Consider the following 16,873-nt stretch of genomic DNA (forward strand, 5'->3'; position numbering starts at 1 on the left):
GTGGTTTTATATTTTTATTAATATTTACAAAATATTATAAGTTCGTAACATTTGTCCAGCTTGCACATATCAATGGTACAAAATCCCCCAGTTACATCAGTACTGAATTATAAAAGTTTTATTTTAAAATTACTGAAAAGCACACTTTATCGAGTATTTTTTCTATCCAAGTAAATATACATATCAAATTAAAAAATATAACTATTATATTTTCTTTGTGTTTCAAGACACAAGGGATCACAAAAACATTCATCTTTTTCAGATACAGGGAAGAATTCTCGTAGTGAGCATTGTGATGCAACTACGAAGTATTGTTGTTCTCGAATTAAGTATTCTCTACAGTGATTAAAAAAAGATTTAAAAACATGGGGAAACCGAAACAACTTCTACAGATTATTAGGGTTAGGAGATGGGAAACATGATGAGGATTACAATTCATGCAGTTCTGTCACTGCTGAAATAAAATATTCCTCCTCAAAGATGTTCAAGATAAGACCTGAACAGAACTAGTAGATAATTCTACTAGAAACATTTCATGACTGCTGCCATGATATTGGGAAAATTATCACTTTTTAGTTTCTATAAAATACAAATTTTTCAAACACATTATCTTGTTTTTCAGTCAAGATTCACACACCAGTAGACAACGGCCTCCCTCAACAAACAAATCAAAAGCAGGTTCTGGTACACTGCTAACAACATGATGTACTAAGTAGGTATTTTTCTTTTGTTTAGTCCAGCATATATGATAATATTACAGAGGAATCCTCATAGAAAAGAGGATAAAATTGAAGGTTCTGCCATGGACAAAAACTTTATAAAAGCATAATACAATTAAAATAGAAAATATATATAGTACATGTCAGATTAGTTAGTAGTGGCATTTGAGGTTTCTGGAGACTGAAGAAATTCATAGGGATCATGAACCATGTCTTGCTGTTCTCCAACACTCATATGAGAAGGGCTTCCTGTAGAATATGAGAAAAAAAAAATCAAAACTTTTAAAAGTACAGAAAAATAATGGAAAAATATTTATGTACCTAAACAGCACTTATTTCACATGTTCCTTTCAGACTTCTAAAGCAAGACAGACATTTAAGTGATATTTAAACAGGAGATTTTGAAAAAGAAATTACAAGATTCTTCAGTAATTTAGATCCTTTTTGAAAAGGCAGTCATTATTCTATTACTCCGAGTTGAAAAATTATACAAAATGTAATTGAGTATCATCCAACCAACATCTCCTACCTTCTTAGACATGTCACCAAACTGTTAAGTGGTATGTTACCCTATCATCCTGTCTTATCACCAAATTTTACAGTTGACAATGGAAGGCTATTGTAGAATCCCACCTGTTACTTGCTGCATACAACTATGCCGAATTACCATGAACATTATATATTAGTATTTCTAAGAGCATAAAATGTAAGTGCATATAGGGATTTGCCAGTCAGGATCAATTTACTTCACAATTACTTCAATCACGCCTAATCAAAAAATAAGTAACTACAATCAGTGTCCTTAATTCCACAGGTCAAAAGTATGTTTTATCAGACTAGTTTCATGCAAAGATTTATGTAAATTAAAATGTAAGTTTTAACCAGTTTCAATTAGAGCAGAAGGACTGCAACTTCCGTGACACAGGTAACTTTACCAAGATGATGCTGGTCTCTTTCAGAGGTATTGGAGAGGGAACTCAAATTGGATGATGGCTGGGATCCCACTCTGTCAGCCTGAGCTTCATGAAGGTCCTGCAGCAGCTTAGTTGTTTCATCCAGATGTAAATGGTTATCGTCGTGATCAAGCTCCTTCTTCACTTTCCCTAGGGGCCACCAGTTACCAAGCAAAACCCATAATTAGCACATGCAGACTGACTCATGAATTACCAAGTCACTATTAAAAAAAATCTAAAATAAATTAACACAAGTGCTGTCTATTACACAAAACACCTCAACCTTGCAATTTTCCTTTGCACTTCTAAAAGGCAACAGCTGCAGTTGTTTTCAGTTTCAAGAAATACATGTTGAAATGCATTTGGTGATATTGAAGGATGAAGGAGAGTGCCATGGGATAGCTGAAACTGAACTGACTACCAGTATATAAACAGCTATAAGAGCTTAATCTGTCTTCCTCATCTGTTAAACTCCAAGCATGAAATAATGCATTTAGTTTGCAGCAAAGGAGAGGAAGTCAGTAGAAAGATTACTTTAATAACTAACTTAACATACAGTTAAAATAGAACATGTAATTTATGGAGGTGAAGAGATCCCCATCACAGAAGGTTTTCAGAACAGTATCTTCTCCAGCTACCCTGATTTTATAGTAAGCCAAATAAAAACGTGAAATTGGAAAGAAATGGAAGTATGTGCCAACAAACACTGTTCTTTCATTTGAAGACTTAAAAAAAATTCCCTGAACTTTAAACAGGAAAATAAACTCTTTCCCTTCTCTTTGGGCTGTCTTCAATGCAGACCTTCCTAACTTTGCAAGAATTATTGTAAAAAATAATGCCATAAACTCTCTCTGAAGGATAAGCAATCTAGAAGTGTGATTATTTACAGAAAGATAAAAGAAGAAAAATATAAGCAGCTTTCAGCAAAGCAAGAAATTCATAGTAAGACTGATATGTCTAAGCATTATCTATAAAACAGATATTTATTCATTTTTTACTGAACTGCAATAAAATTGGCATGTCACAGCATAAGCAGAACTCACAATTGCTTTGCAAAGAATACTGCATCTGTGGGAGAAATCTGTAGAAATCTTTTTTTTTCTTTAAGCTTTCAATTACCTGGATTATGTTTTGTAAGATAGTTTGGCATCTTTCACATTCTGAATTAAAGGTATGTTAAACCACAGGCAGTATTTTTTTTTTTGGTGATGATATTTTTGATACATTTGACCAGCTCAGCAGTCTGCAGAAATGGGAACATTACTTCTTGTAGTATTTAAAGAACGATACCTATCAAAGACGTGTATTTGAAACAACATCCCAATACTTTTATACAACTGCCTTATTTGAAGCTAAAGTCTTCCCAACACCTGGAGTTTCTTCTGATTTTTGTTTTGGGACATTCCAAGTGGTGATATGATTGAGCTTCACAAACTTACCTACTTCCCAAGTTATTTCAAAAGACAGCATATGAAGCAATAACATTTCTGAGCCAAAGCTCCATGCTGATTCTTAAAATTTACATTATTATGAACACATGAAAAACAAGCAAAGCTACCAAAATTGTGAGCTACAAATACTTTGGTTTCTTCAGTGGTACAGGAAAAGTTAGCTTGGCTAGCACATGGATGTTTCAAAGAAAAAACAAACCAAGGTTTCATTTATCTTGTACCAGCCCTAGAATTTTACATAAATGTAGACTTATTACTACTTTTTGAACACTTTCTTATTCTTAGCAAATCCAGCTGTTATTTCACCTAAATGGTACAACATAATTGATGGCTTGTATATTTAAATACTTACCTAATGAACTTAACATAGAAATATCAAGAGATACATCTGAATATGGTTTCATAGAGAGAAAGTCCAAGTCAGAAGCATTACTGTCTCCAGCAGATTCTCCAACCTATTAAAATACAAGAAACAGAAATACTAGCAATAGTGACAAGCTGTCATAAGAACTTTTTAATGTTTACCTTGAGAGTATGGATTCATGCGTTTAAAAGTGTGCACCACAACACTTAAGACTGGAGCATCCATAACCATCTTGGCTAACCTGAAACTTACAGGCAGCTCAAACATGGTTCTAGGACAGACCAGTCATATGAAGGGCAAGGCACCTGCAGGGTAGTCTAAATATCTTTAATCTCATCATCTGGGACTGTTGAAACCAACATTACCTAATCCTCTGGGACTCCATTACATGGCTCAACTCATCCCTGTCCCATGGCAGAACCGTGGCTGGGGTGAAGCATTATCAGTATCCCTCAGCATGAACCACTCCCAGATTCCCTTTTCCCTCAACTTCTCAACGCAACACTGGATTTATTGAAATTTTTAGTATGTAACTTACAAAACCAGTAAGGCTGGCCTCCCTATACACAGTTATCAGCTGGAGCTAGACTCTCAAGTATTTTTTCTAAACATTTGGATAATGAAATACAACCTGCATGACAACAATCTCATTTTTTCCATACCTGTCGTGATACTGCTATGTAGTGACAAAAAGAGATCAAAGTCAAAGCTGTTAAGCTTCAAAACACATTCTAACAGAATTCTCTCAGGTTGCCTATTCCAGCAGGAGGAATAAGACATGAAGATAAATACACAACCATGTATTATCTTTTAGAAATATGAAAATGAAGCTTAGGACTTTCATGAATTAACTTAACCAGTCACCTTCCTCAGAAATACAAACCTTTTCACAAAACAAAAGGAATATTTATAAAAGTATAACTTTTATTAGTTGCTATAATGCAATCCATATAATTTTCATGTGAATTGCCATGGAATACAGTGTGTATCTTCTGTTGTCACAAGTAATTTGCAAGATAAAACCTGTACCACTTAAAGATTTGATTAGTAGCTGTGAAAGCATAAGATATGCATTATTTACCCCTACTTTCTAACAGACATTTTCAATGGATGCAGTAAAACTGAGAAATACTACTGGTTTTTACAGCAGGTTGAACCTCAAATATTCATCAGCAGTATTTGTGATTTCAGATTCCTCAGTGGTCTTTCTGCCTCTGAGCTTTAGTTATACATGCCGAATTAAACTGGAGAATTCAGAACAACAGGACAAACAAAGCCACTAACTAAAATAGACCGAGTGTCGGAGAATCCATTTTAAGTAGTGGAAGCTTATTCTAGATGCTGTAATTTTAACCTTCTACCTCAGAGCATGCATATCCTTGCACTGAAAAAAATGAAGTCTCAATACTCCTTTTTGTTTGAGGTTTTTTTCTGAGGGTTTTTTTTTTTTTTAAACACACAAACCATTTTACCATAATCTGTTTGGAAGAATCCGGACAGGTATTACGCAACTTGTGTTCTTCTTTTATGAGAACGGGCAGAACCTAAAGAACCAAATCATATTTTAGATCTCAGCATTTCACAGCTTATACTATTCCTAAGAATACTCTTAGTTTGTGTAATTTACTGGTTTACCATTATCAGATCCTAGGCCACCACAGAACACTAACATTTTTTTGTGATGTTTGCATAGATCCTTTACAAAAAGATAAAGACTGGCTCTTTTCTAATAGGTGACCATATACATTCATGTAAACAATTTAGAACTAACCAGGACAGCCACTTAGGACAGCCTCTTTAGGACTAACCTAACAGCCTCTTCTTTATCATGTACTCCACTTATCAAGCTTTTCTGTATTATTATACAAAACAGATGCACATTAAGTAAATTCAGGAAATGAAGCCAAGAGCGCAGCACTTTCTCTACTTTAAATGCCAAGACACTTCTTCCAGCTAAAAAAACCTCAGACTGAATATCAGCATAACTTACTTTAACTTCATCCAGTGGTTTTACTGGGATGTTTCGCCTCTGGAAAGAAAGAATACTAACAATTACTTTTATTCAACATAAGAGAAAGACCTTTCTCATACAATTTCGAGTATATTCAAACATCACACACAAAATGAGGCTAGAGACAGCTAACTTTTTCACATATCTGTAATGCAATTACAATGTAACAGTTACTGTTTTGAAATATTTTAGTATTATGCATTTTAACTAATCTTTGAGTCCCCTTACACTATTTCTTCTGCCCATGAACTTTATATTAAGTGCAGTATCTTAGTCATTACTTCAGTACTGATTCCAAATCATATAAGGTTGCACTTTCAGAGATACTCATTCTTACTCAAACGTAGCAGCACAAAACACTCATGCATAAAACACCATGAGACATCATCACTGAAACACATTAATTGCACAAAATCTGTACATATCCACATGTCATAACTGAACAGCATTTCTAAGTTTTTGAAAGGTATTGAAAGGTATTCAGTAATTCTCATTTGGAACAATATTCATAGAACAAGGTGGCAAAAAGGGAAAGGCACATGTTTTATTTTAAAGCTAAGTTCAACGTGTTGTATACACACATTTCTAGATGTAGAAGAATATTCAAAATACTGGTTTTGAACTTTTTGAACTTTTGAATTTTTTTGAACTAATCCTTTACATTTCTTCCTGTTTCATATACAATCTTTTGCCAGCAGGGACTGGAAAAAAATACCCAGAAAATTCTGAAGGATCTTCTGTATTTTTCATTCTATTGTCTCCTCTTCCCTAAACATCACCCATCCTATTTTACTTCTAAGTCTGCAGAGATTTAGCATAATCTCATTTCCACCATGACAGGAAGTCTGAATACCTTCCATCCTCTCCTCTGCCCGCCCCCCCCCCCTCCTTCTTTATTCTTCAGTCATTCAGAATGTCATCATTTTAACCAGCAGACAATAATTTTGAACTAAGAGTGGTTTTCAGAGCGAAGATAATATGAAACAAGATTTTGCAGTTTCTGGTAGTCTGTTTTGTCTTGGGAATGCAAACATTCCCACTAGAATTATACACATTTCTGAGAAAAATCTCTTGTCCAATCTTCGTATGAATCTCCTAGGTAAAGTGCTTTTGGAAACGTTAGAAGTTTTTCCTTCAGACATACTACATGAATTTAAAAGTTAGCACTGCTGTGTAATAGGTATCTCTACAGCGATATCAATCTATTCTTCAACATTGTTTTAATGTTCCAAATACTCAGTCCTTCCACAAGGAACATATTTTGCATTTAAATTAAGAAAAAAAAAATCCTTAACAAAAGCATTGCGATGTAACTCAGAAGCAGAACCGTAACTCGTGACGTTGTGTTACAGAGAGAGATGTTACCACATTGGAGAATTGATCTAGCTGGAGAAAAGAAAAAGATTACTCCTCTGCTGATTAATTCCATTTCTAATTTGGTTCACCACATGGTTGCACAAACAGCTAAGCCTGCACTGCTTAAACTGACAGTGGAAAACAAAGCATCTCATACAATATAAAAAAAAAAACAGGATCATTCTTGTTTTGATGAACTTGTGACATTTCTGTGCATCAACGACACACCTGCTTTAGCTGATAAATAGTTTTGGAATGGTCTCCACTAGTGATCTGGTCCAGAAGATCATCTACCATTTTCTTGCTGTAATTTCCAGCATCCTTCACAAATTCTTGTAAGCTAGTAGAAATGCAGATATCAGCATTACAGAAAACACTTACTTTTGTAAAAAGTATTTCAACCTATAACATGGTTTTCCCCAACTATGCTTCATTAAACCTACATTTTCCTTGTTCTTTTACTCTTTTATGCTTCTTCAGAAAAGCAATTAAGGCCTTCAAGGTTGTTTTTTTTTTAAAACAAACAAAATGGAAGTAAATGTTATGTGCAAACTCGTCTGTCACAACTACCAGCAAATTTTCACTTGAACTATCACTGGTAGTGGTTATAAAAAAAAAAAAAAAAACAAAAAAAACAAAACCAAAGAAAAGAAATAAGCTTGTGATTAATTCTTTCCCTCCAAGACTGACACTTAATGAAAAGTGGCATTTTCCTTTTCAGGTAGCTTTAACTGTTTTGAAACTCCTTGAAAAGTATCACTGTTTCAAAGCCACTGAAATCTGTTACTTGCATATCTAAACCTACTTGTTGCTGGGTTTAAAGTCAAATGCTAAATCTTTAGCAACCTATAATATCCTGTGGTCAAAGAGCCTAATAACAAGATCCATAACACCCTTGCAATAAAATAGGGTAACTTAAAAGGGTGAATGGAAAGAAAAAAAAATACAAACCTGAAACAAAAAAAACCCACCCACCAACCAGGATGGAAGCTAGCTTCAAGTTTTATAGTGAGTTATTTTTAAAATCAGTTTGAGAAAAAGATATCAGGATTTGGAGGCTCCTAGTTGACATTTAGTCCAAATTGCTTTCCATTGCTATGAGATTAGGAAGCGCTTACCTTAAGGCACACTGTATCCCAGTTTCATCACCATATGCCGAGTACAGGAGTTCCATTTCATCCGATTTCAAATCATGAAATATAGAGTTGTTTTGCATGGAAGGTGCTGTACTAGCACTTGTGAGAAAAGTTACTAGACATGTAGAAGAAAGAGATGACAAATGATGAACACAAGTGTAAAAGATCCCTTGCAGGGGAGGGGGGAGATTTTGTTTTCTGAAACAGATACAGAAAGTGCAGTGTGTTTTTTCCTCCAGTTGAAATCAAGACCAGTACCTCAAGGACCCTTCCACGTTCTAGAATCAGTGCAACTATTTTAACCATATAAATAAATGTACTTACACTACAGGAAAATAAAGAACTAAATTACCCACCCCACTCCCACAAAAAAAGATTCATACCCCTGCCCCCTTTTGTATTTCTGCTTTTTGTGTGTGTCTGTTTCACAGTCAGTTTCTGGAGAGCAGATTAGAAACTATTAAAAATGTCAGTAATACTAGAAAAGACCCTCACAGTTTGTGAAAACCTTGTCATGAGATACAAAAATGCAAATGACCAAAAGGCTTTTTTCTCAACTTCAAGTGCAGTTGCTCAGGAAAAACTATTTCCTCCACAGAAAACTGAGTACCATTATTGGAAAGCTTCTAGTGTGGCTACAACACTAAGGCAAAACATGAATCTATAAACTCCTAATTAAATTATGTTTAATAAGCAAGTCAGTCAATTTAATTAAAACTGTATTCTGCTGTAAATGGAATAATTATATATTATACAAATAACCAAGTGGAGACAGGTATAATCTGAAATCATTTTCTATCATGAAATTGCTCAAACAACTAACACAAAATTAAAACATGTTCTTTGGCATTTACCTTTATTTCTTCGTTCATCTTTAAAGCCCAGTGTAGTGAAGCCAGGTAATAATTTGCTTGACAGTGAACTCAGATCCACTGTGTGAGTCTCTTCCTCTAATAATTTGATTTAAAAGAAGATAATAATTTTTAGAAAAGTATTTACTGTTAAAAATTTATTTATGGTAAATATTTAGATTTTGTTATTTTAAAAAGTAGCGGTTACCATAAAGGCTAAAAGTCTTTTAATCTGTACATATTTATTAAGGATAAGTAGTGTAATTCAGATTCTCCATTTAAATTTCATACACATGCTGTAAATAAGCTTCCATCTCTTATTCACAAGAGCTATGGCTTAGTTATTTCACTTTCAAAGTATACTGCAGCATCTGAAATTGTTTTACTAGCTGATTCATAAACATTCAAGATTCAGATATTATGGAGTGATAAAAGCAATTTCTTATGTTGACTAAGTGGTGGTTTGTCTATAGAAACCCAGACACCACATAAAGAACCTTGTTAAGATAATTACCATTAGGGCTATAGCAATATTTCTTTCTTCTAAAGTTCTGAGAACTGCTTAATTAAAATGGCTTAAAAAATTTGGAATATGCTTTTAAACTCAAAAAAATCCCAACAACATTTAGGACACTTCCAGTTATTTTAAATCTCTGGTCATTATGGAATCTAATGATAATTATGGTCAATTACTGAACAACAGAAAGCAAGTTTATCCCTAGAACCTTACTAGGATAAAAAAAAAAAATTAAACTACAACAAAAATTCAGATTATAGCATTAGCTATTATGTAACTAGTATGAACTATACTAACAAACAAAAAAGATTCTGGAGCATAGGAACATCAGGAAGCAGTACAGTACTTCACAGCACACAGTGAAAGGTTGCTCTGCTCCCATTACCATCACTGCCTAAATTTTCAGTGGCATGATTTCAGAGGTATTAAATCACATTAATTTTATTATTTTTTTCAGAAATAGGTAAGTACACGATGGCAGCTGAAATGCTCAATTTCATTGCAGAAAAATTCACTACCAAATGAAAAGGAAGTTAGACAGTAATAGAGCTACAGGCTTGTATCTCCCAATCAAAAAAATCAGAAATGTGACTAGTCAAAAGGGTTCATGCATTCATCAATGCAACAATAAGTAAGCTGTGAATGAATTCCAATCTCAAAAGGTGCAGAGAAGGAAGTGACATGACATAGAGCAGCTTAAAGACTATTGACATTCCATTAATTATGAGTTTTCAAAACTTCTGTATTTTGAGCTCAAAACTAAAGTGGAAAGCATAAGACAATATAAATAATGCACAATAGTAACACAAACAAAACCCCATAGAAAATATCAAGGAACTAAAGAAAAACAATTAAGCAAAACCTAATTAACTTAACACCGAAATTTAGCTAATAATTTAAATGAGGAAACAAAAAAGGGTAAAAGATGATTCTGTACTTGCATCTGTGCATTGCACATTTACATAGGATTACAGCACTTTCATCCACCTTTTGTCTATTAGATTTTAACACTGCAGGGTACTCAGAGCAAAAGCCTGTCTTCCAGGTTCTCTATAAAGTTGTATCAAAGTATAAGTGCACATAAATAGATATTATTTTACCTTCTTACTGTTAGCATCAGTAAAACAGAGCATCTGAAGAGTGAAAATACAGCTGTTGGGGAAAATGGTTTGGAGAATAATTTTTTTTTAATTAAAAAAATTCATCTATAATACACAGGATCTGTACGTACAGTTAAGATTTCAAAATCTGCTAGAACATTCAATATTAGAAATGTTTGCTTGAAAGATTATGGCATTTACCTTCTGCTTCCGGATCAGATGAATTTACTACACTAAATAATAAAGCTCCATCTCCATTTTTTTTCAGATAACCAATCTGTAAACAGAACCACAAAGATATAGAAACAATCATTGAAAACAATCCAAAACTCAAAGGAGGAGTGGCTTACTTACACAGAAAACTATAAAAAGCATTTTTAGCTGTATTCAGATCCTACGCTCCAGTATTCCCTTTTCAACACTGAGATAATCTCAGGTGACAACTATTTATCACCGCCTAGCAAATGCTTCAGAACAGAAGACTTAGAAGTAAAAGCTCATATGTCATATCACAGAATCACAGAATGTCAGGGATTGGAAGGGACCTCGAAAGGTCATCTAGTCCAATCCCCCTGCCGGAGCAGGATTACTTAGACCATATCACACAGGAACGCGTCCAGGCGGGTTTTGAATGTCTCCAGAGAAGGAGACTCCACAACCTCTCTGGGCAGCCTGTGCCAGTGTTCGGTTACCCTCACTGTAAAGAAGTTTTTCCTCATATTTATGTGGAACCTCCTGTGTTCCAGCTTGCACCCATTGCCCCTTGTCCTGTCAATGGATGTCACTGAGAAGAGCCTGGCTCCATCCTCATGACACTTGCCCTTTACATATTTAGAAACATTAATGAGGTCACCCCTCAGTCTCCTCTTCTCTAAGCTAAAGAGACCCAGCTCCCTCAGCCTCTCCTCATAAGGGAGATGTTCCACCCCCTTAATCATCTTCGTGGCTCTGCGCTGGACTCTCTCTAGCAGTTCCCTGTCCTTCTTGAACTGAGGGGCCCACAACTGGACACAATATTCCAGATGCGGCCTCACCAGGGCAGAGTAGAGGGGGAGGAGAACCTCTCTTGACCTGCTAACCACACCCCTTCTAATCCACCCCAGGATGCCATTGGCCTTCTTGGCCACAAAGGCACATTGCTGGCTCATGGTCACCCTGCTGTCCACTAGGACCCCCAGGTCCCTTTCCCCTACGCTGCTCTCCAACAGGTCTGTCCCCAACTTGTACTCATACATGTTGGCATACATACTCATACTCATGTTGGCATACAACAAAAACAGAGGTGACAAATGCTGGAAAGAGAATGAACAGGAACAATAACTTCAAGTGATGGCAAAAGTGAAAAATAGCTGAACTCTAAGAGCATGTCAGTGTTACCTAGATTCAGTGGGATCTGCAGTGGGCTGTCTAGCTGATTAACAGCGTAGACAATTAAAAGCTGCACAGCTAGAACAACTCTTTCTTGAACACTGCAAAACTGACTGCATCAACATGAAAGGCCTTTTCAGCAAAGCTAACAATTAGCTGGAGACTGGTATTGCTTTAAAGGGTTTTTAAAAAGCCACTCTTATTTTGGAGGCTTCAAATAGCCTTCAATCCTAGCAAGTCTTCTAATTATCCAAAGAAACAGAAATATCCTGAAGAAGCTAAACCTTCTCCCACTGTTCTTTGAGGCTTCACTTCCTAATCCAGTTGAGCCCAAGGTGACTGCATAACAACGGCCGTTGTCCAAGAAATAGACACTTAAGTTTGAAGACACAACTGCTACCACTAATGCTTCAAAGCAAATGTTTCTTCTGCAACAGTTGTTAAAAAACAGGTGGAAAATGCAGGCTGTAGCAACATCCTGATTCATGGAACAGTATCAGAATCACGTTCAAGATGATCAAACCTTTGGTTAGCACTGCCCAAAATTCCAACATAGACAAACCACTGCTCTCTTCTCCTCGTCACTGAAGGATGTCTGTATTTTGTACTCACACAAGAATGTGCTATAGCTGACAGCTACTACTTGTAGGTACAAAACTACAAGAGGTTCCAGACTTATTGAAAACAGTGATGTAACACTTAAAAATTCCTGAATTCCTTAGGTTGGAGGGGGAAATCCTAATAACCCTTCAACCTATGCCAAAGTTTGCTTTTCCTGAGGTTGCAACAATAAGAAGAGTGCGATGCTATTTTAATCACTTTCAATGCTAAGAGTTGCAATTAAGGAAGTCAGATTCAAGACTGAGCAACATCTCACTGTTTTCTGCAAGTAAATTTCTAAAGATGTTCAACACACAATACAACTCCAGATCCATTTAGGACACCCCACAATGGGCTTCAGTGGGAACTAAATGATAGACAATAGTTCATATTGGCATTCCACATGGAGCACACATCCTAGATGTTACAGTCTCACAGAACATCATCCTAAGATGAAACAAAGCATTCAACAGTCAGACACAAAATGGAATTGTGAACTTTGTTGTGCAGTAAACCTTGCTGTTTGGTAGATATCGATTGATCCTATCCCGAGCTTCATCTGCTGCATGTTCCACTAGCGCCAGGACATGTTCTTCAGCAGTGCTATCTGTCAGGCTGCATGCGTTTCCCTCAGGTTCAAATATGCAACTAAGAAAGAGAAGAGGAGTAGCTGTAGAAATTAAAAGCTAAAACAAAACAAAGGGCTGAATTCTGGGTTTGCTAAACAGAACAATCAGTCCCACGTCTCTCCCAGTGTCAGTCTACTTCAGCATTTAAGTGGAATTATGATCATACTATGAAACTCAAGTTTTGCAGCAGAAGCTGAGAACTACCAAACTACTGAACTTCAAAAATTTAATTGTTTCTGTACCTTGATGAAAATAAAGGAAGTATTACAAAACAGAGATTGGGAGTAAAGTTGTATTAATACAAGGTGAATGCTGTATGCGTCCTTAGTCTCCCATATGCACAAATATACTATTTTCACAAATTCCAAATAGTAAGATGCAGAAAAGAAATTACATGATGAGGGAATGGAGTCTCTATAACTCTAATCTGAGAAAAAAAAAAACCCCAACAAGCTGCATTTATGAGGATTATGTCATTTAGTTCCTTGTAAAAGTAGGACATCACTCCCAGTCTTACAGGAGTCCTTTAATTCCTATGCTTGTTAACACGGGCAATTAGTATTCCTTATCAGTATCAATCACACCATTCCTTCTCATTGAAATTACAGAACTTAATATTTATGTTTCAGTAAATCCCTTTTCATTAAAGCACCAAAACAATAAAAACATAACAAATAAGCACATCTAAGATGGGACAGGACATATCTTGGCTATTATATAAAATCAGAGAAAGGTAGTATTACAAGGGGAATTGTGAAGATATCAGTAGGATATGGCAGTCTTCATTATATTATATATTTAAAATAAACTTTGTACATCAAAATCTTTCAGGGCATTATATGGACATTAGACACTAGGGCCAAACACCTTAGGTACTGGGTAGAGCATCTCCTCACACCAAATCCATTTCTCTCTCCTGGGGTATCTTCTTCCATTTGCTTAGCTAAGAATTTCTCTCTGTATAGAGATTCAGATCCGATACACAAGAAAGTTTTGCTATTAAAGACAATAAAAAGATCACAGGATCATACTATTATGAGACAATTGCGTTACACGATTTTTGTTTCATTGAAAGTTTAAGAAAAGGTGTACACAGCAGGAAACGTTCTCAACAACTGGCACTTTCTATCACACTCTACAGAATACTTAATGGACAAGAATTTTGAGAGAATGTTCAGAAGGATGCAACATCCTGGACAAAATTTTCAAAAACTACTTAGATATCAGGATGTCCAAGTGATCAAGTCATTTTTTAAGCTACAGTATAGAGGCCTAAACTGCTTTAACACTTTGCAAACATTGACTTCAGCTCTTTCTCTGTTTTCAGCTGTGAAATATGAAAAATATCTGCTATTAGGTTTGAGTCTCCCCCCAATTCTTATTGTACATCAAAAGGAATAATATCTATCCTACAGATGGCAAAATACAAGTGTTTAAAAGGTCAAATTAATTAGAAAAAACAAATTAATTCCAACTACTAAAGTTACATAAACACTGAAAAGAATAAGAAAGTAAATTTATACCACAACTGATTACAAGGAAACTGGTATGAGGATAAAATTAAAGGTCAGTTACTTTTAACTATCTGAGTTGTATGTTAAGGTAGATATTAAAGACAGAGCAGTACTACATTGCTTGGCAGTCCCGATTTCTTGCTCTGTTACGTATTTGTATTTGAAGATGAATACACAAAAAGTGGCAAAGTACAAATTTACTCCTCTAGTGGAGTTTATGTAAGAATTAATCAGAAGAGAAAAATCTATTATTCTGGGCACCATACAAACCAAATCATTGTATCTTTTAAAAAAAAACCCCAACCAAACAAAAACCAAACCATCTCCCCCCGAATCAAGTCTTGTTTACAGAAAGGTACTTTCAGTTAATTCCTATACACAATCCCTGAAACAAAGAGCAAATTACACTTTGATAATGCTCCATGATACAGCAACAGATACATCTCTGTATGCTGACATTAGTATAGTTCCAGCCAAAAAAATGAATCAGTTTAGAATTATTTTTGAAGATACATGTTGCAGTCTCCTACTTCCACAAAACAACTACATTAAAATACTACCTCTTCCATCAGACATTAAGCAGGATTACAAAAATGCCTGAAGTGTAACAACATGTGGCTGATCAGAACTCTAAATTTCACTTTTAAAAGTGAGAGAGCATGAATGTGAAACAACAAGTCACATTTCACTTTTTTTTACTTTGGATTTTTAAGAAAGAGGACTGCAGAAGGTAACTACATGATCAGATTATTTAAAACAAGACTAGTAACGCTCTGTTAGAGTTCTGTTTTCATAAATTTCCAGTTGACATAATGCTCTACAATTTAAATTCCACATCTACCCTAGGATGTCTAAGTAAGAACACTGAACAACATAACTTGCTTGTAAATCACTGTTTCTGCTAAAATCTCCTCATCAAATAGAAAATAAAAACCCTTTAATTTGTCTAAAATTAGATTTTAGCTATAAAAACATGACTTTGTGACACAGGGGTGCCTATTAACTGGAAGACAGCTATTGCACTAGCAATGTATTTTACAAAGAAGCTTACTAAGATTTCATTGGGAAGATGTTATGATCTGCTCCAGAAATAATCTCCTGTACCTCTACATCCTGCCAGATAAGACTAAAGTTAAATAAAATCATTTACTGATCTGGTGCCACTTTGCCCTCACAAAAGGTCCTGTTTATATTTTGATACAGTCAATCACTTGGGGGGGGAAGACAAAATGTGAAAGGTATTTGTGGCTATGTTAAAAATGAAAGAACATTTCAAACCATCATGAGAAGACACTATTCATTATTTAATACAGATATAAAGAAGGATAGAAATATCTATAAATACATTAACTGTAAGTGTTTAAAAGAATATGCAGTCATTCTTTGAACTGTTTGTTTCAAGTTGGGAATCACTGGGTTATTAAACTAGTTCTATAAATAAACATATAAATAAACTACAATAAAACTGTCCTAGGGACCACAAGGAGAAAGGCTGAAAGGTCTTTTCCTCAACTCTTTGTTGCTGTCTAGTATTACAAAAGCTGCAACAAACCAGTACGCATGCCCATTAAAACCTTTACCTAATAACTTCTTTATTTTGCTTTTTGGATTTCTTGGTAGTCTCTGCTTGTACAGGAACAACTTCAGGGACAGGTTCCTCAACTGCTGTGTCTTCATCACCCAAAAGAGCTGCCTGCTGAGAAAAATCCATGTCCTGCATAAACGACATGCTGCGCTTCAAAGCTAACAGCCGTTCCTAGAATCAGAAAGGACAGAGCGGCAGGGACTTAACCTTTCCCTCATAGCCAAGATGCTATGATAATGGGATGGGATGGGAATGGCCATGGCCTTATTTTGTTCTTAATGCCTCGTTTCCAATGGCGATGCAACATGATTTGGTCATGGTAGCATGGCATCAGAATTTCTGCAGCCCAACTATCAAGAGAGAAACAAACAAACTAAAACAACTGCATATGCAAAGACAACGGCCTATTTTACACAAAACTTACCATAATTACAACACATGCACGCACACACATGCACACACACAGAGCAGCTCACCAAAATAACTTCATTTTACAAGCCAACAACTGTATGCGAGTAAAAAGTGTATTTGCACGCGCGCATCTGTGAAACCCCTGAAACCTCCCCTACACCCACCACCTTCAAAAAATAAAAGCTTTCTTGTTTATGCAGAAATAAAACTTAAACTATATATTGTTTTCAAAGTTTCTGCCAAAAGCAATGTTTTACAGTTGGGTTTTATATACGTGGATCTTAATTGCTTCCACTGAGGTCAGTGGA

At 35.4% G+C, this 16,873-nt stretch overlaps 1 protein-coding gene across 7 annotated transcripts in view; it reads right to left on the bottom strand.

Moving 5' to 3' along the window:
- The window catches only part of BRD9 (bromodomain containing 9), a 26,570-nt gene continuing 9,697 nt past the window's right edge, over positions 1 to 16,873 (bottom strand). Inside the window, exons 7-18 of one of the 7 annotated variants that reach the window (XM_068396390.1) lie at positions 16,150 to 16,262; positions 13,923 to 14,051; positions 12,942 to 13,074; positions 10,660 to 10,735; positions 8,845 to 8,940; positions 7,973 to 8,105; positions 7,083 to 7,194; positions 5,478 to 5,516; positions 4,960 to 5,031; positions 3,476 to 3,578; positions 1,655 to 1,822; positions 1 to 968 (exon numbers count right to left, since the gene is read on the bottom strand). In XM_068396390.1, the coding sequence (XP_068252491.1) occupies positions 868 to 968; positions 1,655 to 1,822; positions 3,476 to 3,578; positions 4,960 to 5,031; positions 5,478 to 5,516; positions 7,083 to 7,194; positions 7,973 to 8,105; positions 8,845 to 8,940; positions 10,660 to 10,735; positions 12,942 to 13,074; positions 13,923 to 14,051; positions 16,150 to 16,262 (1,275 nt within the window). In that variant the 3' untranslated portion in view covers positions 1 to 867. Of the gene's footprint in view, positions 969 to 1,654; positions 1,823 to 3,475; positions 3,579 to 4,959; positions 5,032 to 5,477; positions 5,517 to 7,082; positions 7,195 to 7,972; positions 8,106 to 8,844; positions 8,941 to 10,659; positions 10,736 to 12,941; positions 13,075 to 13,922; positions 14,052 to 16,149; positions 16,326 to 16,873 lie in introns of all 7 variants that reach the window. The other 6 variants (XM_068396387.1, XM_068396389.1, XM_068396388.1 and 3 more) reach the window with 6 other exon arrangements.

This window comes from Nyctibius grandis, chromosome 3, assembly GCF_013368605.1.
Source record: "Nyctibius grandis isolate bNycGra1 chromosome 3, bNycGra1.pri, whole genome shotgun sequence".
Classification (NCBI taxonomy): domain Eukaryota; kingdom Metazoa; phylum Chordata; class Aves; order Nyctibiiformes; family Nyctibiidae; genus Nyctibius; species Nyctibius grandis.